The following is a 24,731-nucleotide window of genomic DNA, read 5'->3' on the forward strand; positions in this document are numbered from 1 at the left end:
TTTTTTTTTCCTTCAGGGATATTTTTGACAAAAGATGTTAATTATTAATATATTTTCATTTTGTTCCTCTGGAGGTATACATTATATGGTTACATATGTTTATGCTTAGATAACTTATTTGAACCTTTTCTATAATACACGTGATTGCCTATGTTACTCAGTTTGCATTATATTATGATATGGGAAATACTCATGATATAATAGTAATGAAGCAATGTTGTTGTTGTTAGGTGCCATCAAGTCAGTACCAACTCATAGCAATGCTATGCACAACAGAATTAAACACTGCCTGGTTCTGGGCCAACCTCTCAATTGTTGCCACACTTTAGCTAATTGATGCTGCCACTTTGCCAGTCCATCTCACTGGGGGTCTTCCTCTTTTCTCTGATCCTTCCACCTTACAAAACATGATATCCTTCTCCAGCGACTGGTCCCTCCTGACAATATGTCTGAAGTCTGAGAGACAAAGTTTGGCCATCCTGGCCTTCAAGGAGCATCTGGCTGCACTTCTTCCAACACAGATTTGTTTGTTCTTTTGGCAGCCCATGGTACTTTCAATAGTCTCCTCCAACACCATAACTCAAATGCATGAGTTCTATGATCTTCCTTATTCACTGTCCAAATCTCTCATGCATATAAGGTGATTGAAAATACCATGGCTTCGGTCAGGTGCACGTTAGGCCTAGAGCTGCCATGTTCACTCTTCAACACTTTAAAAAGGTCTTGTACACCTGATTTGCCTAATGCAATATGTAGCCTGATTTCTTGACTGCTGCTTCCGTGAGTGTTGATAGTTGATACAGGAAGAATGAAATCCTTGACAACTTCAATGTTTTTTCCATTGATGAGAATGTTATTTATTGGTCCGTTGGTGAGATTTTTCTCTTCTTTACATTGCTGTGATCTTCATTACAAAGACTGTGGTCCTTGATCTTCATCAGTAAGTATTTTAATTCTTCTTCACTTTCAGCAAGCAAGGTTGTATCATGTGCATATCGCAGGTTGTTAATGAGTCTTCCTTCAATCCGGATGCCATGTTTTTCTTCATATAACCCAGCTTCTCGGATTATTTGCTCAACATACAGGATAAATAAGTATGGTGAAAGAATACAACCTTGTCTCTCACCTTTCTTAATTTTAGACTATTCAGTGTTCTCATGTTCTGTTCGAACAACTGCCTATTGGTCCATGTACACATTCCTCATGAGCAGAATTAAGTGTTCAGGAATACTCATACTTCACAATGTTGTCTGTAGGTTGTCATGATCCACACACTCGAAAGCCTTTGCATAGTCACCAAAGCACAGGTAAACATCTTTCTGATAATCTCTGCTTTCAGCCAAGATTCACTGGACATCAGCAATGATATCCCTTGTTCCAGGTCTTCTTCTAAATCCGGCTTGAATCTCTGGAAGATCTCTGTCAATATATGCTTGCAGCCATTGCTGTATTACCTTTAGTAAAACTTTACTCGCATAGAATATCAAAGATATTGTCAATGATTTCTGCATTCTGTTGGGTCACCTCTCTTTGGAAAGGGCACAAATATGGATCTCTTCTAATCAGTTGACAAGATGGTTGTCTTCCATATATTTTGGCATAGGTGAATGAGTGTCTCCAGTGCCTCCTCACTTTCTTGAAAGATTTCAATTTTTATTTCATCAATTCCTGGTACCTTGTTCTTTGCCAATTTCTTCAGTGTATCTTGGACTTCTTCCTTCAGTATCATTGGTTCTCGATCATGTGCTACCTATTGAAACGGTTGAACAGCAACCGTTTGAGATTCAAAATAGCCAATTACCAAAAATTCTCTTAAAAAGTATTTTCAGTGGGTGCATATGTGCCACGGCATCAGTTCCGACTCATAGCAATCCTGTATAGGGTTTCCAAGGCTGTAAATCTTTATGGGAGCAGAAAGCTTCATCTTTCTCCTATGGAAAGGCTGGTAGTTTCAAACTGTTCATAACCAGTATGACTTGTAACCACCAAGCTACCAGTGCTCTTTAAAATGTCTATGTTGTTGTTGTTATGTGCCGTAGAGTCGGTACTGACCCATAATGACCCTGTATAGGGTTTCCAAGGAGCAGCTAGTAAGCTTGAACCACTGACCTTGCAGTTCAAAAATGACTTTGCAATCTGGCGCATTAACCCCAGTGCTACACCAGAACTCCTCTGGTAGCGTAGTAGTTATGAATTGGGCTGCTAAACTCAGGATCAGCAGTTCAAAACTACCGGCTGTTCCATGGGAGAAAGATGAGGCTTCCTGCTCCCATAAAGATTTACAGCCTCTGAAACCCTGTACAGGCTCACTATGAGTTGGAACTGACTCCACGGCACATAACAACAACAACATAACATCTGTGGATGCACTAAAGTGTACTAGCCATTTCCTTATATTGCTGGATATTATTTAGTATTTTTACTATTAGAAAAACTATTTATTATCCACATAAGATTCTATGTTTCCTAAATATATTTTTATAAAAGGAAATTGCTGAATTAAAGATCAGAAATATTTTTTTTAAGTCTGTTGATCTATATTGACAAAACGCCTTCAAGAAAGACTGCATCAGTCCACGTGCCTTCTCACAGTATACACATAAGTATTTCTCCGTGTAATTGTGCTAATTTGACAGGTAAAAATGGTAGGTTGCATTAACTTACATTTCTTTTATTCCTATTAAGATCAAACATTCTCTATATGTTTACTATTTGTCTTTATCACTTGTCTGTTTATACACTTTGCCCAGTGGAACTTAAAGGCTTTAGAATTTGCTTTGATTTGTGTGGCTATTTGATCATTATGAATAACTTGGAGTCCTGGAGTGGCACTGTAGGATAAGCACTGAACTGCTAACTGCAAGGTTGGCAGTTCAAATGTATTAGGTGCTCCTCAGAAGCCCTATAGAGAGTTGCTGTAAGTCTGAAATAACTTTGATGACACTTAACAACAACAGCAGTAAATCATCATCGTTGCAGTTTCAGATCTGTTATCCACTATGATCATTTTGGTCTGTTTATGAAGTTTGAGGATGTCACAGCTGGTGCAAGTGTTTAAGCACTTGACTACTTACTGCAAGGTTGATGGTTGGAGCCTACCCAGAGGCACATGGGCAGAAATGCCTGGCTTCTGAAAGGGCACAGCCTTGAAAAAAAGCCCTGTATACTACAGTTTAATTCTGCAAGCATGAGGTTGTCAATGAGTTAGAATCAACTCCACGGCAACTGGTTTACTTTTAGTTTATGAAGTCTAGGAAATAGCATTTTAGGTTTAACTAAATAACTAAATCTTTGCTGATGTATTTTTGTAAATTGTAATTTCTTTATCTAGAGTTAAAAAAAAAAATATGTTGCTTTTGTTTTGCTACCTTGATCAGAGGTTTAAACTTACATTCATTCTGTAATTTGGTTCTGAATGATTTAATCTTTTATTTCTATCCCTGTTTTTCTTTTAATCATCACTATGCTGATTTAGTTTTTGCTTTCAGCAACTTAAGTATTTAGAAAACACCTTTGCATCATCTAGTAAAGTTCCCATACTCTCCTTCAGTTTATTGGTCATTTTTGTTAAAAGACTTTAGCTATTCTTATATGCATTTTCCTCCAGCTGAACATTAAATTGAGTTGAAAAACTGCCATTGATATTTTTAATAGACTCTCATTTTCTTAAATGATTTCTTGAGAAACATGCACCTTCAAATTTGTTTTACCCAGAAATGTGCTATGATTCCCTTTGTCTAGGCATTTTACATACCTTGGTAAAGTTTTGTAATTTTCATTATCATTGTGTATTTCTTATTGGTGTTATAAGTAGGTGTTTTGCCTTTCTGATTGTGAAAATTCATTTATTATTATTTAAAAATGATAATTATTAGTGTTGTATTTCTTTTTTAAAGTATGCCATTTCCATCGGTACTTCCTTTAAATACTTATCTATCACTAAGGTAAGATTTCCTGCAACTCAACTGAGATAAGAACCCTGGTGTGTGCTGTTGGATAAGCACTGGATTTCTAATCGTAGTCCCGTAGGTTCAGGCCCACCAGTCAATATTCAAAACCCCTATACAGGGGTACTGTGAATCAGAACCGACTTGATGGCACTTAACAACAACAACAACAACAACAACAACATTGAGATAGAAAATTCAGAGGTACTTAAAGAGCATCAGGCAATTGTGCAGTAATTGAGTGACTGCCTAGCATAGTAAAAAATCCGTCTCATAACAACTCTGTACAGGTAGTTTTTGCTAGAATCCTTTATAATTATACTAGTTCATGTTATTTTTCCCTAATAATTTATTCTTTGGTGGTAAAAGAGTGTCTTATTATCTTTTTGCTTTGAGTATTCTCTATTTCCTGTTTCATGATTTACTATGCATGGCATATGTGCAAAAGTTATCACACTAGAAAAATTATTATGCTATAATAATTATGGTACTATCAAACGGAATGAAATTATGTTTCATTGTAAATAGTAAAATGGATTAATTTTTTAAAAGCTTTTTTTATGCGAGTGAGAATAAATAAAGCTACCTTCTTGTGCTTTCATTAGGCCTCATGACAGAATAAGCCAAATTGACAGAACAGGTAACAAATCAACTCATTCTTTGTCATGGAACCTCCCTTCCAAATAGCTCTGTAATCAGCTGTTTTAGGACTATGGATTGAGGAGAAGGTATTGTATAGAATCTATGCATTCTGTGAACAAAACGTTGTACCTCCATTTTGTGTTGACAGGTCTTGGTACAATCAGGTTTTTTTTCATTAGTTTTAAATGAAAATATTTTAAGTGTGCATTCTAATTTTTCATTTAGCTTATAAGAAAGTATATACAGTAGAAATTTAATGCAAGTACTTAAATGGAAAATTTTCTTTCTTGTAGGCACATTTCAAAAAGTAAAGATGGTCACCATGAGTGAGTCAAGGCACTTAACACTAACAACATTTCATTTAATACAGTTTATCAAAATATTATGATTTCAGCATATAATCAAAGTTTAAAATTATTGATGAGATGTTTACTGCTTTTCTTATATAAAATCTTCCACACTGATTGTATACTTTGCCCTTAAAATACATCTGAATCCAAATGTTAAAATTTTACCAAAAATACTTGGTCTGTACTTAGATTTCATAAAAGTAGATTCACATACCTAAGCTGGTACAGATATATTTAATAATTGTTCAGCAACTGAGTCAAATACCACTTTTAGTTTAAATTAGAATGAAATAAAATGAAAAACTTATCTCCTCAGTTGCATTAACCACATTTAAAATTCACATTAGCAACATGTGGAGGAGAATTGCTGTATTTTTGGGCAGCCAAAGTTTAAAGCATGCTTATCAAATGTCACCACATGGGAAAGTTGAAAGTTAAAGTATTTCCAGATTATTGAGAATTCTTTATCAAAGAATAAGATTTTCTTCCTTATTGAATCGGTTGATAGACTGAATTCCTTATTGATTCAATGGATAGAATTCAAGCAATTCCTTTAACTCTATATACAAATCATCACCCTTCTTATAGGTCCTTTAATTTTCTTTAAGGCTAATATATGTATGTGCCAAATTACGCTGAGACTGTTTCCCCTAGATATCTGTGTTACTTTGGGATAGCCCTCCATTTGATTGCCTACACTAAGTTCTGAGTAAAATAAAAGGCACCTATGTTAAGGGAGAAACTATCTACTACTTTAGTTTATTTTGTTAAAGTTATACCATAGTATTTTGTTTTTGCTTCTCAGATGTCTTGTAAATCTTATAAATAAGTACAATAAACATTTATGGAGTAATTTCATAATACTTTGGATCTCCAGGTCCATCATTTGCCCAGAAAAGTTGGACGTATGTCTTATGTCAAATGGCGTCTTTCATCAAGTTTACAGCAGCATTTCTTCCCTAGCATTTGGCACTATTGGCATTTCTGATAGGACTTCTTTTGTCTAGCTCAGCATTCTTAAAAAAACAAATAGTTCTTTTACTCAGTGATTGAAAGGGTTAAATAGTACCAATTCATTACCACTCACAAAAGGATTTATTTTGCTCCCATAAATCAGTTTTATTCCATGTTTTTATTTTTCCCTTGGGTGAGCTACTCCAATTGAAATCAATACAAGTGCAAGTGACGCAATCAATCTAGATATTTGATTATGGATTGCAGATCCCTAGATAAAAGCTCCATGCTTTTTACCCAGTTTCTTTCTGATCATCGTAAGAACTGTATATTCTTATGGGCACCTGTGAGTTACAAGTATGTTTTAAAAGCACATAATTTCATTTGCATACTGGCAATGCAAGTACAAAGAAAAAAAACTTAAAATATGTTAAAATGGTATCATTAATAAACTTTCTTAATTTCTCAGTATTTTTATGATAAGTCAATCTTATAAAATAATTATATTCTTTCCTAACAGAAAACAAACAAAAACCTGGGTGATTGATACACTTCGTGGATGTACACTGCATTCTTAATCTGTATTAGTAAAGTGATTTACTTATCTATATCCATCTATTTGTTTTAGAGTCTAACCCCACTGATAGTTCCAAGTTAACAAGAACAAAATGTTAAGGTGATAAAATGTCTTTGAAAGGTATTCAGCTGGTTCTTTTCATTTCTATAATTATCCAGACTGGAAAGCTACCATCTGGGGGATTTGAAAGAGGAAAACAGTTCAACTTCAAATTAAAGAGCAAAATTGATTAAGTTGTTGCTCGAGAGGCCAACATTTATATATCAAACTCTCTTTGCTTTACAAACAAATTGATATCTTATGATCCTTTACATATTGAATGCTTATTTTGGGATTCATGGTACCTCATTATAGTTCTCTTGCCTCTGACTCCAGCCACCTGTTCTTGGTTTTTAAGCCAAATTTTAGAAAAGGCACAATTAAATCATTCTGTAATTAATTTTCATATATTCAGAACAAGGCAATATTTGGCATACTTATCTAATTATCTTTCAAAGTGAATCCCAAGGTACTATTTGCCTATCATTTGCTTCTTTCAGGAAATATTTTAATATTATTTAGTCTTTTACGTATTTTCACCAGGTCCCTGAGAAAGGGAATGTTTTATGTTTTTGGCAAATTACTTCTGGTTGCACTGTGTACAGGAGCACTCACAACATAATGGTTAAGCACGTGGCCACTAAATGAAGAAAAGATCGACCGTTCGACCTCACCAGCCTCTCCACTTGAGAAAAATGTGCCAGATTACTTTCATAAACCTAGGAAGTCCTGTGGGGGCAGTTCTACTGTGCCTAATAAGGTCTCTGAGAGTCAGAAATGACTTGATGGCCAGTGGTTTTATTGCTTTGTTTTGTTTTGTACTGGGTGCAGCGATAATCTCTAAAAAATCGAAGTTTTTCTCTAAAAGCCTCACGATTTTCAGTTTTAAAAAGTTTTCTCAAAAACATTTGACACAGCAACCCAGTTTTTTCATTCAGGGAGTCATTGATTACTAACCAGCTGCTCTTGTTAAGTCTTCAGAACATTAGCTGTCACCTCTGTTAGGAAAAGCACTTGCATTTCCTTTTGCAAAGTGCACCAGTGTGTGGAATTTGGAGACTACAGTGTACTTGCTTCTTGCTTCCCCTGCACCCCGTCAGGTACCGTATGCTTACAGTTGCTGAATAATGGAAGATACTCAAAGAATTGCTGTTAGGATAGAGCAGCAATGCAACATATTCCACTCTTAAAAAAGAAGTCACTCACGAGAAGCAATCTAGAAATTAAAATTTTGAAATCGAAATCCCCTTTTACAGAAAGGTAGATCATTTCTAAAAGATAGCCACTCTGTTTTATTTAAAGATCAACAAGCTTTTTCTACAAAGGGCCAAATATATGACTTTACTATATATTCTGTCTCATAGCTACTAAGTTCTGCAGTTGTACCACAAAAGAAATCATAGGCAATTACCTAAGAGACTGTGGATGTCTCTGTTCCAATAAAATTTTATTTACAAAATCAGGCAGATGATGTGAACATGTCTTTACAACTCAAAGAAGAGAAGACTAGATGGTTCCCAGCTAACATTACCAACTACTCGGAAAGGCATCGTGTTAAATGGTCCTGGATAGAGTGGCAGAATGTATAGAAGAAAACTCAAAAGTGCTTAAAAAAAAATAAGAGAGAGCATGCTTACTGGTCAGAAAGAGGCTGGAGGAACCTGAGACTATGACCCTCTACTGCCTTTCAGGTCTGGAATGGAACTCGCCATCTTGGCCCAACTTTTCAGCCAACTATTAGATAGATATATGGGGGGACAACAATGCTGGGTGTGGTTACTAAGAATGATGGAACAGTAAATCATTCAAAGTCAAAGGGGCAGCATGTACTTAAAGACAAACGTGAGAAGGGATGGGAGGCTGGAAGTCTCCTCTTTCTCCCACAGTGTGTCTGGTGGGTTTGAACTGTCAGCCTTGCAATTAGCAGTCCAGTGCATATCCTACAGTGCCACAGGTATTCCTACCCATCCCTGTTGTTGCTGTTGTTAAGTGCTGTGGAGTCGGTTCCGACTAATAGCAACTCTTTATAGGGTTTCTGAGGAGTGACTGGTGAGTTTGAATTCTGACCTTGTGGTTCAAACCAACCTTGAGGTCCAGCGCCGTACCAGGACACCTTAGTAACCATTAATTGTGCTCAAGACATTTGTGTATTCCGGCTATCCATGTAAACAGATGTATATTTGTCCTTTTGCATCTGATATATTCACTTCAGTATAATGGTTTCAAACTTCATCCATATTTATTTTGATGACTAACTAAATATTCCATTGTATATACTGAATTTTGTCTACCAATTGATCTCTTGCTACACATTTGAATTGTTTTTGCCCTTCAGCCATGTAAATAGTGCTTCCATGAGCATTGGCATTTACTCATCTGCTTGAGTCTCTGCCTCCAGGTATTTTGGGTATATATCAAGAATGGAATTGCTGGGTCATATGGTAATTCTAAGTAGTTCCAATGGCACAGTTGGATTAAGAACTCAACTACTAACTAGATTGCTCACTGATAGACTGCTGGTTCTAATCCCCACAGTGGTTCTACGTAAGATAGATCTAACAATCTGTTTCCATATAGATTACAGCCAAGAAAACCCTATAGGACAGGTCTGCTCTGTCATATGTATTTGGTATGAGTTGGAATCAACTTGACAGAACTGAACAACCTGGTTGTTGCTTATGTTGCTTTTAAGTGTCATCAAATCGGTTCCGACTCATAGTGACCCTTTATATGGTTTCAAAGGAGCGACTGGTGGTTTGAACCTCTAATCTTGTGATTAGCAGTACACTATTTTACAGTGCCACACCTGTACTCCAAACAACCTGGTAACTTTATATTTTTGAGAAATTATCAAACTATTTCCACAGTGGTGGTGGTTGTTGTTAACGTCCATCAAGTTGGTTCTTACTCATAGCAACCCTCTATAGGGCTTTTGAAGACCGGCTGATGGGTTTGAACCTCTGACCTTGCAGTTCAAACCAGTGCATTATCCTATAGCACCATACCAGGACTCCATTTCCCACAGAGGGTGGACCATTTTACATTACTGATGAGGCCTCCAAAGAGCTCTGGTAGTGTACCGGTTATGAGTCGGTCTGTTAACCTCAAGGTCAGCAGTTTGAAACTACCAGCTGTTCCACAGGAGAAAAATGAGGCTTTCTGCTCCCATAAAGATTAACAGCCTCACAAACCTTATGCAGGGACACTATGAGAAGTAACTGACTCTGTGGCACATAACCACCGCCACCATCACCAATGAGGCTTCCAGTTTCTCTATATCTCTACCAACAGTTACTGTTTTTTTTTCTGTTTTCCTGATAATATGCATCCTAGTGGGCGTGGAAAGGCCTGATGTGATAATGTAGAATAAACTCTGGATTGTTAATTGCAAGGTCAGTGGTTCAGACCCACCACCCACTCCTTGGAAACTCTATACAGGGTTGCTATCAGTAGGAGCCAACTCGACAGCACTTAACAACAAGAGGCTATGAAGCAGCATCTCATTGTGGTTTTGATTTCAGTTTTTCCAGTGATTAATAGTATTGAACATTCTCATATGCTTACTGGCCATTCAGTTTGTTGCACTAAAGTGATCTGCATGTTTTTGTGATACATAGCTAAATACTGCCCAGTCCCGGTCATCCTCACAATTGTTGTTACCATTGTATCAGTCCATCTTCTTGGGAGTCTTCCTCTTTTTTGCTGGCCCTCCATTTCACCAAGCATGATGTCCTTACCCAGGGAATGATCCATCCTGACAACATGTCAGAAAACAGAGAAGTCTCGCCATTCATGGTTGTACTTCTAAGACAGATTTGCTTGTTCTTCTGGCAGTTCAATATTCTTCTCCAACACTGTAATTCAGATGCATCAATTCTTCTATGTTCTTCCTAATTCATTGTCCATCTTAGACATGCATATGTGGTGACTGAAAATGCTATGGCTCAGGTCAGGTGCACCTTAGTCATCAAACTTACAGTTAATGACATCTTGTAAAGCAGATTTGCCTAATGCAATAAATATATCACTTGAGTTTTTGACTGCTGCTTCCATTTTAGTGGAAGTATTGATTGTGTTGATTGTGGCTCCAAATAAAATAAAATCTTTGACAACTTCAATCTTTTCTCCATTTATCATAATATTATTTATTGGACCAGTTGTAAGGATTTTTGTTTGCCTTACATTGAGGTGCAATTCATACTGGAGGCTGTATTCTTTGATTTTCATCAGTATTTCAAGTCTTTTTCAGCAAGCAAGTTTGTGTCATCTGCATATTGCAGATTGTTAACTAGTCTTCCTCCAATCCCGATGTTACATTCTTCTTCATATAATCCAGTTTCTCAGATTATTTGCTTAGCATACAGATTAAATATTCATGGTGAAGGAATATAGTCCTGGCTCACACCTTTCTTGATTTTAAACCATTCAGTGTCCCATTGTTCTGTTTGAACAGCTGCCTCTTGGTCTATAGCACGTTCCTCATGAGCACAATTAAGTGTTCAGGGATACCCATTCTTCTTCACAATGCTATACATAGTTTGTTATGATGCTTACAGTGGAATGGAATTTCTGTTCATAGTCAATGAAGCACAAGTAAACATCTTTCTAGTATTGTCTGTTTTCAGCTGAAGATCTATCTGATGCTGGCAGCAATATCCCTTATTCCACTTCCTCTTTTGAATCTGTTTTAAATGTCAATGTATCGTTGCAGTCGTTTTTAAATTATCTTTAGCAAAATTTTACTTGCATGTGATATTCTTGATACTGTTCGATGATTGCCACATTCTGTTGTATCACCTTTCTTTGGAATAAGTACGAATATGACTCTCTTCTAATCAATTGGTCAGTAAGCTGTCTTCCAAATTGCTTGGCATAAATGAAAGAACATCTCTAGCACTGCATCAGTTTGTTGATACATTTCAATTTGCCTTCCATTAATTCCTGGACTCTTGTTTTTCACCAGTAACTTCAGTGCAGCTTAAACCTTTCGCTTCAATACTATTGGTTCTTGATCACGTGCTTTATCTTGAAATAACAGAATAGCAACCAACTTTTTTTGGTACAATGAGTTTGTATTCCTTCAGTCTTCTTTTGATTCTTCCTGTATTATTCAGTAGTTTTCTCATTGAATCCTTCAATATTGAAAGTGAAAACTTGCTATTTTCCTTTGGTTCTTTCACTCTTGAGAAATGCCGATTGTATTCTTCCCTTTTGGTTTTTTAAGTCTTAGTCTTTGCATATTTCATTATGATTCTTGATTTTGTTTTCTCAAGCTGCCTTTTGAATGTTCTCTTCAGCTCTTTTATTTCATTTCTTCCAGTTGCTCCATTTATTTGTTCAAAAGAAAGTTTCAGAGTCTTTTCTGACATCTATTTGTCTTTTCTTTCTTTCCTCTTTTAAAATGACCTTTTTCTTTCTTCATGTATTGATGTTCTTGATGTTATCCCACAACTCCTCTGGTATCTGTAACTAGTGTGCAATGCATCAAATCTTTTTAGAGATGGTCTCTAAATTCAGCTGGGATATATTCAAGGACATATTTTTGCTGTTGTAAGCTTGTTTTAATTTTTCTTATCTTGAGCCTAAACTTGCAGATGTGCAATCGATAGTTTGTTCCAGCATACAGATTAAATATGTATGGTAAAGGAATACAACCCTGGCTCACACCTTTCCTGATTTTAAACCATTAAGGATCCCCTTGTTCTGTTTGAACAGCTGCCTTTTGGTCTATGTGCAGTTCCTCATGAGCACAATTTTGTGTTTAGGAATCATATTATTCTCCATGCTGTCCATAGTTTGTTATGATCCACTCAGTCAAATGCTTTTTCATAGTCAATATAGCACAAGTAAACATCTTTCTGGTATTGTATATTTTAAGCCAAGATCCATCTGATGCCAGCAGTGATATCCCTCATTCTAGAACTGTCCCTGGCCTTGTTTGTCCACCTTCTCTTGTTTCTCCACCATCCCTTCCCACAGATGTAATCAATTTCATTTCTGTTTATTCCATCTAGTTTGGTCCATATGTATACCACCACTTATGTTGTTGAAAAAGATATTTGCAATGAATAAGTTGTTGGTCTTGCAAATTGTATCGTGAGATCGCCAGCATCTTTTCTATCATCAAGGCCATGTTTTCCAACTACTGATTTTTCCTCTTAGCTTCCAACTTTCACATTCTAATTATCAGGTTTCAATAGAGTTATCAAAAATAGACTATACTTTCATCTTTTACCAAATCATAATAAATAGTCTCTGAATTAATTTGTGGTACATAGAGGCATAGATTTGTAGATGTGATTCTTTTCTACTGTTAATAAAATGAGATCCTTTTAGAGCAACTGAGCTGTACTACATAGAACAAAGTTGTAAAGAATCCATGCCCCTAGACCTGTAAAAAAAGAATGCAGTGATACCTTTGAGAGCTGACACTGTAAGGGACAGCTTTGTTTTTCTGGATCTTGAAAGTTTTCTTCCTTCAACGGCATGCAGTCTTTTCACCTTTCTGTCACTCATTTTAGTGGGAAATACTCTAGTTTTCTATCTCCGACCCATTTCCATTTTACAGATTTCAGCTTTTGCTGATTGTATTGTATTTAAAGTATCTAGAAGGGTAATTATGCAAAGTTTGGACTTTCTCTTCCCTACTCAGTAAAAGAAAACAAAATGAAACAGAACTTAACAAAAACCAAAGTTTCTCTGTGTCTGTACTACTGTTATTGCTCTTAATATTAACACAGACGAAGGGCAAATGTTTCTAAAATATTGTTTGGTTATTGAATATTCTTTATGCTTATTCCAGGAACTATAATTGTCATATAAGCAATGTAACCAATTTAATGCTATATCAAAGAAATACAGCTTTTACTAGGTGACAACTAATCACAAATCCACCCTAGAGTGGCACTATAGGATAAGCACTGAACTGCAAGCTGCATAGTCAGAAGTTCAAACCCTCCAGCTGTTCATCAGAAACTTCATATAGGGTTTCTATGAGTCAGAGCTGACTTGGTGGCATGTCACTTCTACAACAACAATAATTAGAGTGATTAGGGAACCCTGGTGATGCAGTGGTTAAGCTGCTAACCAAAAAAAAATCAAAAGTTCAAACTTACTGGGAGAATACTGTGGCAGCCTGTTTCCTTAGAGATTATAGCCTTGGAATTCCTGTGGGGCAGTTCAACTCTGACCTCAAGTGTCATGTTGAGTCAGAATCAAGTTGATAATCAATGAGTAGAGCTTTGTCCTACTCTGATATCTGAGTGGTTCAGAGGCTACTTGTCACTTTCAAAATATTCTGTGAAGAAGTTAATTATGTAGCCATATATTCTTATTGCTGGTGTTGTTGTGTGGTGTTGTAGAGTCAATTTCAACTCATAGTGACCTTAAGCACAACAAAATGAAACATCACCTGGTCCTGTGCCAACCTCACAATCATTCTTAAGCTTGAGCCCATTGTTGCTGCCACTGTGCCAATCCATCTCATTGGGAGTCTTCCTCTTTTTCGCTGACCCCCCACATTAAGTAGCATTGTGTTCTTCTCCAGGGACTGGTCCCTCCTGACAGTATGTCTGAAGTATGAGAGATAAACCTTGTCATTTGTTGTTGTTAAGCCATTAAAGACAGGTTCCGACCCATAGCGACCCTATAGAGTTTCCAGGGAGCAGCTGGTGAACTTGAACTGCAGGCCTCCCAGTTCAAGTGGACTTTGCAGTCTAGCGCATTAACCAACAGTGCCACACCAGGACTCCAAACGTTTCCATAATAGTATGTATTTTCTACTTTGGCAAAAACTTAAAGCCAGGAATAAGTCATTTATCTATATATTAAACTACAAAAAAAAAACCACTCAGCATCTTTCAAGACCCATTATGGAGTGAGTTCTGCTATAATATTGGAGATTTGAGTACATTTTCTTTTGGGTAAGATAATTTGAAATAATATTATGATTAGAATTTAAAAAATAAAACTAAAATACTAAGAAATGCTATCTGAGCTACCTAGAATTCTTAGCTCATGTTAAAGACTTACTTTCCAATTTGCCTGGATCTCTATACAATACTGTTTTCATTTTGGAATTGGCAGGATTCTGTGATAGCAGAGCTGTGTAAAATATAAAAGACGAGAACTCAATACAGAAAAAATATATAGCATTTTTCTTTTACAGTAAGAGTGGGGAAATTAGTTACCACCTTTTCTACCTTAAGGTGTAATTGGATTCAGAAAAAGGCTAACTTAAAGCAGGACCAGGTCTGACATATAAAATCCTCACAGGGTAACAAGAATCAGTTTGGTTTGTTCGCTGTCATTTCTCATTATAATCTTTGTCATGAGAATGGATTCATGTTGTGCCATTTTCTGTTCTTGTTACAATCTTTGTCACATGAATAAGATATCAGGATGTTAATATCTGGCATACAGTATGCTGTGTGTGATGATATTGTACAGACTACGCTGACCTTTGCAATATTATGTATTCTGATTGGTTGTTCATTTCACTTCTTTCCTACAAGTTAATAAGGCTGTAAAATGGAGAGAACTGAAATGGCTAGCCAGTCAAATTATAGAATATTGAAAAGGTCAGAGCTGTACAGCACAGAGGGAAAAAAAAATTATGGAATATATGGTGCATTAAAATTCTTGTGACAATGATTATAATAAGAATGGGAAAGAATGCCCATTTATGTTATTTCAATCTAGATAGCCCCATAGGATGGTATTCCTGGGTGATCATGTATGTATCCCTGAGTCACGCATGTGAAAACATCTATTTATAATGGTACTTGATGTGTTAAAAAATTGGGTAGAAAGTATCTTATTACTCAACATGTTAGAACAATGAAAATAAGATTCTCATCTTTGACATCAAGCACTGATGTTAACATTTTAGTTGGACTTTGTATTTGAAGAAGGTAATTTTATTTATCTATAATATACATTGGTTAATATGAGTTCTGTTTTGATTGTTTCATCTTTTCAAAACAAAATAAAATATTCAAAATAAAAGCAGAAGTAGTGATGAATAAACTAGTTTCTTTGAAGAACCTTTGGAATCTTCAATATCCTGAAATAGCAACTAGTTTTTTTAAAATGCTCATTGATTTATTACAAAACTTGGTTTTCCTTGTAATATTGGTGAATATACAATGAATCTTACCCCTGAGTCCTCAGTGGAAAAAAAGAGAAAGACAGAAACAGGGAGAGAAAGAAATACTTAAATACAAAAATCCTGAAGTTGTTTTTTCCCTCAGATCTGCAATAATGATTACTCATTTAAATTTTGCTTTATTGTACATTTTAAATTTTATTATAAAGCTACACCATATTAGAATTTTTGATGCTGGAAGATGGATCTGGTTTCAATGCTAACTCCACACTTTCTATAGCTAAAGTAGTTCACTAAGAGAGTCAACATTTTATAGCTCAAAGCTAGAATGTAAGGGCATCATTAATAAGGATGACAAAAGTGATCAAATTATATTTGAAAACAGAAGAAAATTTTGCTCATTCCATTAACACCAGCCTGAATATTAGATAAATAATACTCAAATCAATAATTTTCAAATTTAAGCATCTTACGAAATATCAACCATTGATTCCTGTGCCCTACCCATTGATATTTTTCATTCACTAGGCCTGGGATGGAACTTGGGTATGTAAAGGCTTCTGAAGGTCTCCCAGTGATTTTTGATGGGACACTGGCATAGACAAGCCCGTTTTGCAAAGAGTCCATTGAAACACTCAGTTAAAGACCATAGAGAGGGGGTAGATGAGAGGAACCCAGATTAAAACTCACCATCCCTGTTGGTAAGAGAGGTCATGGTTCCAGAACAAAGACACTCAAATGGACCTGCTCCATCCATTTATACTCACAAATCATCAGGGCAGAATAAGGCTGGCCAGAGAGGAATGGTCACCAGTGATAGGAAATGCTTATCAGTTCAGCATTTCTAACTTGATTCTTGGGGCAGAACCATCAGAGCTGCATTTTCCAGCCCATTGAAAACAAAGTTTATGCAATGAAAAGTAGTAAAGCACAACCATCTCAAGAGAGTGGAATTCAAGGATTTGCATTTTAAAGACTGATCACGAATTTCTAAGAGCCCAAATTGGTAAAGTTTCAAAGAAGAAAGGGAGAATGAAGTGAGGGTAAGAGCAGAAATCAGTAGATCCTGCTTTGGTTTAGAATCTGGAGCTATCTGAGCCTCACTGAGGTTTGCAGTCCTGTCAGTTGCTGTAGTCCTGTGAATTGAACTGTATGTTAGTGGAGGTGAGAGAACATTAGACTCACTTGGATGCGTGTCTCCTGGAGATGTACAAGTTCTTTTTTGAACTGAGCAAAATGGTTATGTAATTGCATACTTCTCATAATTATTGAGTAATTACATACTTCTTATAATTACTGAGTAATCATTGTTCTATAACTAGAACTTAATGTTACAACTAATTGTATAATTACCATGTATTAATGTTGTTATCTGCGAAACTTAGAATAAAGAGGTACTTAATACATTTCCTGCTGCCATGCCATTTTCAAAGCTAGCAATAGTGCTTGTTTTTACAACTGAAATTTGCTTCCAAAACAAGCAAACAAAATGCAAGAGCAGGAATCATACCAATCCAATAATCATAGGTGTTTGTTAATCTTACATTTGTAATTTATAAAGTTATACAGTATGGCTTTACCTTTTAGAATTTGCATTAGTTTCTTAACTTTTCTATTTTTTGTAAGAAGTGCTGCTTGATTCCACTTTTGAGGCCTTTGAGTATCTGCCTAGATTGATAGAAGATAAGCTGACCCTTTTGAAATTTTAGTAGACATGTGACAATAGTAGCAGATATTTAAGCTAGAACCAGAAGTGCTCCAAGGAGCTAGAAACCATGGGAACTTGAGCTCTTTGGATACAATAATACACTTGTTCTTAGTCAATGATTAAAAGGTACTCATAGTTAATCTTATCTAGGTGTTCCTATTTAATCGTATCCTTGATTGCAGGAACTATATGTTTTGTTCATTTTGGAAATGTCATCAACCTATAACAATGTGTTTTCAATGAGACTCAATAATCTCTGGTTGAATCAAGTTGACCTAGTTAGAATCTTAATTTGAAAATATCTTTTCTATGCGTAGTTCTGGTATGGCACTGTGGGTTAATGCACTAGACTGTAAAATTGGTTTGAACTGCAGGGTCATCAGTTCATGCTTACCAGCAGCTCCTCGGAAGCCCTATACATGGTCATTATGAGTCAAAACCTACTCGACATTACACAACAGCATGCATAGTGAAATGATCAAAGACTGCTTTGTGGACCCCAGACTTCTTGCCAATATGAGACTTAACATACGTATTGGTGCATTCTCCACTTTTATTTTAGGACCTTGAAATCATTCATTGAACTGTGAGTGTGTCTTTATCTGGTTTTGTTTGAAAATGAATTGAAATGATCCTATGTTGTTTTTTAGCTCACAAGTACTATTTACTCCTGTATGTTCCTCTAAAACCCATCATTCCTTTGGATGTGAAGTTTCTTACTGCTAATTTCAAGTGCAGAGTAATCAATTCTTTTATGAAAAGAGTGGTCTTGTTTTCTAAACATAAGAAATATACCTGAGTATTTTGCAGCAGCAAACTGTTCGGCTGATTCATCACTCCCAAAACAATTATAACTTTTTCTTACAGTTTTTATCTGCTTGACCCACATTTGATTAAAATGGTTATATCATAACTAGATGTCAGACCATGTTGTGCATAATTTGATCTTTATTGATTTTAGAGTTTGAGGTATAGCCTATTAAACAATAGGATGCTGGTAGAGGACTGAGTTAATGTGATTTTCTTAATAATAACTTAAAAAGAATTTTGATTAATAAATTTTTGTGAGATGAGGCATGATGTAAGAGGTAGGTAGTTGCTTTTGAGAAAGTAAAGTACAAATTGAATAATTCTGAATCACTTGCTATAGTTACTGTTGGTAAGTGCCATCAAATTGCTTCTGATTCATAGTGACCCTGTCTAGGATTTCTGAGGAGAGGCTGGTGGGTTTGTACCACCAACATTGTGGTTAGCAATCAAGTGCTTATCCTAGAGTACCATACTATTCTTATCCTACAGTACCATACATTTTATTCTAGATATTTGTCTATCATTTGTATGGACTATAATAAAAAAGCAGCACATTCCTATCTGCTGGTTTTGAATAGCTGTTATGTGCTGAGTAGGAGTGCTATGGGTTAGGCATTGAGCTGCTAGGCACAAGGTTGTCAGTTCAAACCTACCAGCTGCTCCATGGGAGAGAGATGAGACTCTTTATTCACATAAAATTTTACACTCTTGGAAACCGTATACAAGGTCACTATTAGTCAGAATTTATTCTATGGCAATGGATTTATTTTTTCTCTTTTGTTTTTTATTATAAATAAATGATCTAATTTTAAATTGCATTGCCAGTTGTTACAGAAGGAACCCAAGATACAGAAATACTAAGTAAGTTAGTGAAGAGCATGGCATTCAAAAATGAAAAGATGTTCAAATGCAGAATTTACTGACAGCCAAATTTATCTACTTTCCTTTGTACCATACACAGCTTACTAAACTGTGTTAAGATAGAGTATTTTTTTAAGTACTGTAACTATAAATAATTTTGCTATACAATGCAAGGTAATTTTCAGTATGTGGTTATCTTTTAGTTTTTAAACATTTAATCAATAAAAATTATATTATATCTGAAAATCCTATAAATATCCTTGTGCTTCTCCTTCAAGTTAGATATCATTTGTGTTTTTTGTTGGTTTGCGGGTCTTTGCAGAATTCGCTTGGGAAAGTTAAATATACATATAATAAAGCATTTTTGGGGAAAGGGATGAAAGCTTTTAAAAATAAATATTGGTATTTATAAAGGTTTTAAAATTTTAAAAACAACTCTTCAAGTCATCAATTTATATGACTGTGTAAATTTGCATTTTAACTTATGATACGTTGTTGTGGCTGTGTGCTGTGGAGTCGGTTCCAAGTCATGGCTACCCTGTATAGCGTTTCTGAGGCTGTAAATCTTTACGGGAGCGGAACGCCTCATCTTTCTCCCATGGAGCAACTGGTAGTTTCAGACTGCTGACCATGAGGTTAGTAGCCCAACATATAATCATTACGCTACCAAAGCTCCGTGATATAGGTATGATATTTTTAATATTGTTTTATAATACTTTATAATATTTGTCCAGTCTTATTGACCACATGGCTAACAAATTGGAGAACATAATGTTAACCCAGTTCACATTCTGCTCACAAAAGAATAAAATAAAAATATACATACTGATGGCAGATCATGCAGTACCTCTTAGTATGGTGATTTTATGCTTGTCTGTTGCATGGGGTATTTTGGAAGCCAAAAAAATAGTTGAACAATAACAAAAAATAATTATTAAATAAACATAATTGTAACATAATTATAATACCCCTTTTTTAAAAATTAACAGATAATAACTACACCATTTTGAATGGAACACAAATCATGTACAGCAGTGAGAGTACCAACTACTGGGTGCTTGTCAATGGATTGATTCCCTTCACTAACTATTCTGTACAAGTGAATGTTTCAAACACCCAAGGCAGTTTGACAAGTGATCCTATAGTGATTACAATGCCTCCAGGAGGTAAGCCTATGAAAAATATTGTAATCTAATTTTATATAAATGGCCTACAACAAACTCTATTGAGCATTCATTATCTATCTATCTATCTATCTATCTATCTATCTATCTATCTATCTGTCTGTCTGTCTGTCTATCTATCTATCTATCTATCTATCTATCTATCTATCTATCTGTCTGTCTGTCTGTCTATCTATCTATCTGTCTGTCTGTCTGTCTGTCTGTCTGTCTGTCTGTCTATCTATCTATCTATCTGTCTGTCTATCTATCTATCTATCTATCTATCTATCTATCTATCTATATAAATAGAAAGATAGATAGACAGACAGACAGACAGACAGACAGACAGACAGACAGATAGATAGATAGATAGATAGATAGATAGATAGATAGATAGATATGTATATCTCTTAGAAGATCAATTTTATTTCTGATTGTTTTATTACTATCACTTGTTTTATTGTTGCTCCATTGTCAATATCCTTATTCTGATAATCTTTTATTGATTTATCCAGAATGTTTTTGTATTACATTGTGCTTATTTTATGGCTGTTTCTACATGTATCATATGTATATGTACACTTACAAATATCATACATTTTGCATGTTATGAAGACTGGATAACCCATTTTGTTTTGTGACTTCACTTAGATTCAAACATTCATATTTGCAAATTTAGCTTTAATTTTCAATTGCATTGGTTTTCATTCTTGGCTTGTTGAATAGTTAGCATAGATATACATCCAAGTCTTCCTGTTGTTGTTCTTGTTAAGTATCATTCAGTTGGTTCCTACCCATAGCGATCCTGTATAGGGTTTCCAAGGAGTGGCTGGTGAGCTTGAACTGCCAAACCTTGTGGTTCAAATTGACCTTGCAGTCCAGCACATTAACCCACAGTGCCACACCAAAACTCCTAAGCCTTTGTACTTGGCCAAAAAAACAGTATTGGGCAGGTAATATATAAAACAGGAAAGCTCTATTTCCATTAGAAAAATACCTTTAAATAACATGCCCTCATGATATAGTTCACAAAAGTCACTATTATACATGAAATGTAATACAGCCAAGATATTTTTTCTTTTAAATATTTCTATGAAGCAGTAACAAGGTATACAAATCACCATTTTTTTCATGTATAATCAACATTACTTTGGTGTTATGGCCTTTGAATGGCAAGCACGTCTCTAGATAGTAAGAGCCTGACTCTCCTTTGAGTGTTTAGGAATGTATGCTTTCTGAAAAGACTGAAGGGAATGTTTGCCCTGTGTCCCAGCCTCTATTCTGAAATAGCGAGAATGCTAGTTACCATCCTGCTCACACAGGATTAGGGAGAATCTTCAGGCTTGGAGAAAGTCCCTGTTCCTCTAGGCACAAGATCAAGTACCTCATCACTTGAGAAATATAATAATTACTCTGCAGTTTGTATGGGATGTCCACACATCCCCAAAGAGAATATTCACAATTGCTTGTACTTTATATAAAAAAAACTTTTATTACATTATAAGAATTACTGAATGGATGTTTACTAAAACACTTGAAACCCTAATATCAGAAATCACATTGTTGAAGAAAAAATTGTTGAAAGAGACATCTGTGGTCGATTAATTCAGGAAGCATCATATATCATGAACCAATAAAAGGAGAGGAGCTGAATTTAGATATGGGGGCAAGTCAAAAGTGTTACTAAAAAGCTATAAACCCTTATTAAACAAAAATATCAAAATGTGAAGCTATGTGAATCAAAAATATTAATATGTTTTTCAACGTATCTTCTGTGTAGGTGTATACACTCTGAAGGTCATGTTTCCATCTCTCTAACCCTTCTCCAAAGAGTTCTGGTGTGATGCTGTGGGTTAATGTGCTGGACTGCAAGTTCATTTAAACTGCATTGTCACCAGTTCGATGACACTCGCCACTCCTCAGAAACCCTATACAAGGTCACTGTGTGTCGGAACTGACTTGACGGAACTTAACAACAACACCCCTTCCCCAAAGAATTCTGTGCTCCTTGAATCAAACTGGCCATTTTGTTAGCCTCAAGGAACTCAAATTATGTTACTTTTAAATGTCATTTTAGTTTGGGGAACAAAAAACAAGTCTGAAGTGGCAAATTAGAGTTATAGGGTGGATGCATAAGATTTCCCAATGAAATTCTTGCTACCCTTGAAGAAGGAGCAGGCACATTGTCATGATGGAAAAAAGTATTTCTTCGACAGAGCTTTTCTGGCCTTTTTATTACCAATGCAGTTTTCAGGTTTTAAAAAAACTTCTGCCTAATAAGCTCCAATGATCTTCCTGTGTCCTTTCAAGAAAATCTTATAGATTACCCTTTTAGAATTCCAAAAACACACTTGTCATAACCTTCCTAGCTGGCCTTGTTGCCTTGAATTAAATGGATCCAGCTGATTCCCGGGAAAGCCACTTTTGTGGATTAGACCTTTTTGGAAGGCACCCTAATGAGTTTAAGATGAGTGTATTGCTATGAAAATTTGTCTGCAGTTATCTGGTGATCACAGAAACATGTTTAAATACATATTGTTTGGAGGAAGCCCATGCATGTATGAACTAGAACTCTAGTAGCAATACTTCCTCCTCATAAGTGCTTATTTAAGAACTGAGATTTTTTTTTTTTTTTTAAAGATACAAAAAAACCCCAAAAACCCACACACAAAACCTTGACTATTTACATACTCATTTTTACTCTAAATACTGAATGCTGGTAAGGATAGAAAATACTGATGACTTTACATGTTTATATATATAACCCTTTGAAGAGTTCTGTTGCATAGTGGTTATGAGTCAGGCTGCTAACCTCAAGGTCAGCAGTTTGAAACTACCAGCCATTCCACAGGAGAAAGTTAAGGCTTTCTATACCCATAAAGATTTACAGCTTCAGAAACCCCATACAGTGTCGCTATGAGCAGGAACTGACTCCACGGCCCATAATCACCACCACCACTTTAATCGAGATTTTAAGTTGCATAGTAATACTTTCTTATAAGACATATGGAATATTCAATTAGTGATATCATATTATAGCATTTATACAGATTTAGATAGTTTTTGATTTGGATAACATCCATAGGATAGTCAATGTAATCGTTATTCATGTATTCAATAAAGTATGTTCTAATAATTTATATGGAGTCCTGGTGTGGCGCTGTAGGATAGGCACTAGACTACAAAGTTGATTTGAACTGCAAGGTAGGAAGTTGAAACCCACGAGCTGCTCCTCAGAAACACTGTACATGGTCACTAAGAGCCAGAACTGACTTGGCAGCACTTAGCAGCAACAAAGTGTATATATGTGTGTGTGTGTGTGTTGTTGTTGTTGTTTCTGAGGAGCACCTGATGGCTTTGAACCACCTACCTGGCCATTCAAACCAACCTTGTGGTTTTGTGATGTAAAGCATTTGCCTGTAAGATTGGTGGTTTAAATTCACCAGCAGCATCTTGGAAACCCATACAGAGTCATTATGAAGCAGAAACAACTCAATGGTACTTCACAGCAAAAATCATACATATATCCCAGAGAAAAAAAGAAGAAAGTTAGTTAGTTTCTTTAGTTTCAGAGTGGAGTAAATTAACCTAAAGACTGAAAGATTGGTAGTTTGAGTATATCCAGAGGAACCTTGGAGAAAAGCCTGGTGATCTGGTCTGAAAAATTAGCCATTGAAAACACTGAGCAGCACAGTTCTTCTTCGACAGACATGCAGTTGCCATGAGTTGGAATGTATTCCTTGTAGACTGGTTAGATATGGATACATACATAGATAGACACTGTTCAAAAGCAGCTAACTCCTACTACTAACTGAATATACACTGTAAATACATTTGTCAGTAGTAGTAGGGTTAATTGGATACCTGGTGTGGCAGTATAGGATAAGCACTGGACTGTGAACCACATGATCAGCTGCTCAAACCCACCAGCCACTTCTCAGAAACCCTATACAGCATCTCCATGAGTTGGAACTGAATTGATGGCACTTAGAACAACAACAGAATGGTTACTATTATACAAACAAGAAGAAGCTAAACTACATTTTTGTGTGTGGTGATATAGCAGAACTGGAGTTCTGGTGTGGTACTTTGGTTTATTGTATTGGACTGCAAAGTCAGTTTGAACCGTAACATCTGCGGTTCAGGCTCATCAGTTGCTCCTTGGAAACCCTACATAGGGTTGCTATGAGTTGGAACCGACTCAACGGCGCTTAAGAACAACAGTAGTAGAACTGAAGGAAACTGCTTACCGAGGCTTTCTTCATCTGCACTTTGTGGATGCTTACCTGCGTCATTTCCAGGCCAACACTCTCTGGACCAAATGCACTCATTCATTTTAGGTACTCAAAAACCCGAAATTTGGGAAAAGCACTTTACCAAGAGAGGATGCAAAATGTCTTTAAAAACACAGACATTTGCTTCCGTTTATTACAGCTGTTAGCACATACTTTCTTTCATCATTAGATTGTTGTTGATTACAATTAGGAAACTTATAGCTTTGAAATTATCTTTTTTATGACCTTGTAGCAGTTTAAAGGTGATACCTCATTGATTAAATAGGTTTTAGTTCATGC

The 24,731-nt window shown here is 35.8% G+C and overlaps 1 protein-coding gene across 1 annotated transcript in view; it reads left to right on the forward strand.

The window, feature by feature from the left end:
* USH2A (Usher syndrome 2A (autosomal recessive, mild)) overlaps positions 1–24,731 on the forward strand; it is a 1,370,557-nt gene that overhangs the window by 855,288 nt on the left and 490,538 nt on the right. Inside the window, 1 exon segment of the mRNA XM_006834191.1 lies at positions 19,984–20,160. Within this exon segment, the coding sequence (XP_006834254.1) occupies positions 19,984–20,160 (177 nt within the window).

This window comes from Chrysochloris asiatica, unplaced genomic scaffold (assembly GCF_000296735.1).
Source record: "Chrysochloris asiatica unplaced genomic scaffold, ChrAsi1.0 scaffold00009, whole genome shotgun sequence".
NCBI classification, from domain to species: domain Eukaryota; kingdom Metazoa; phylum Chordata; class Mammalia; order Afrosoricida; family Chrysochloridae; genus Chrysochloris; species Chrysochloris asiatica.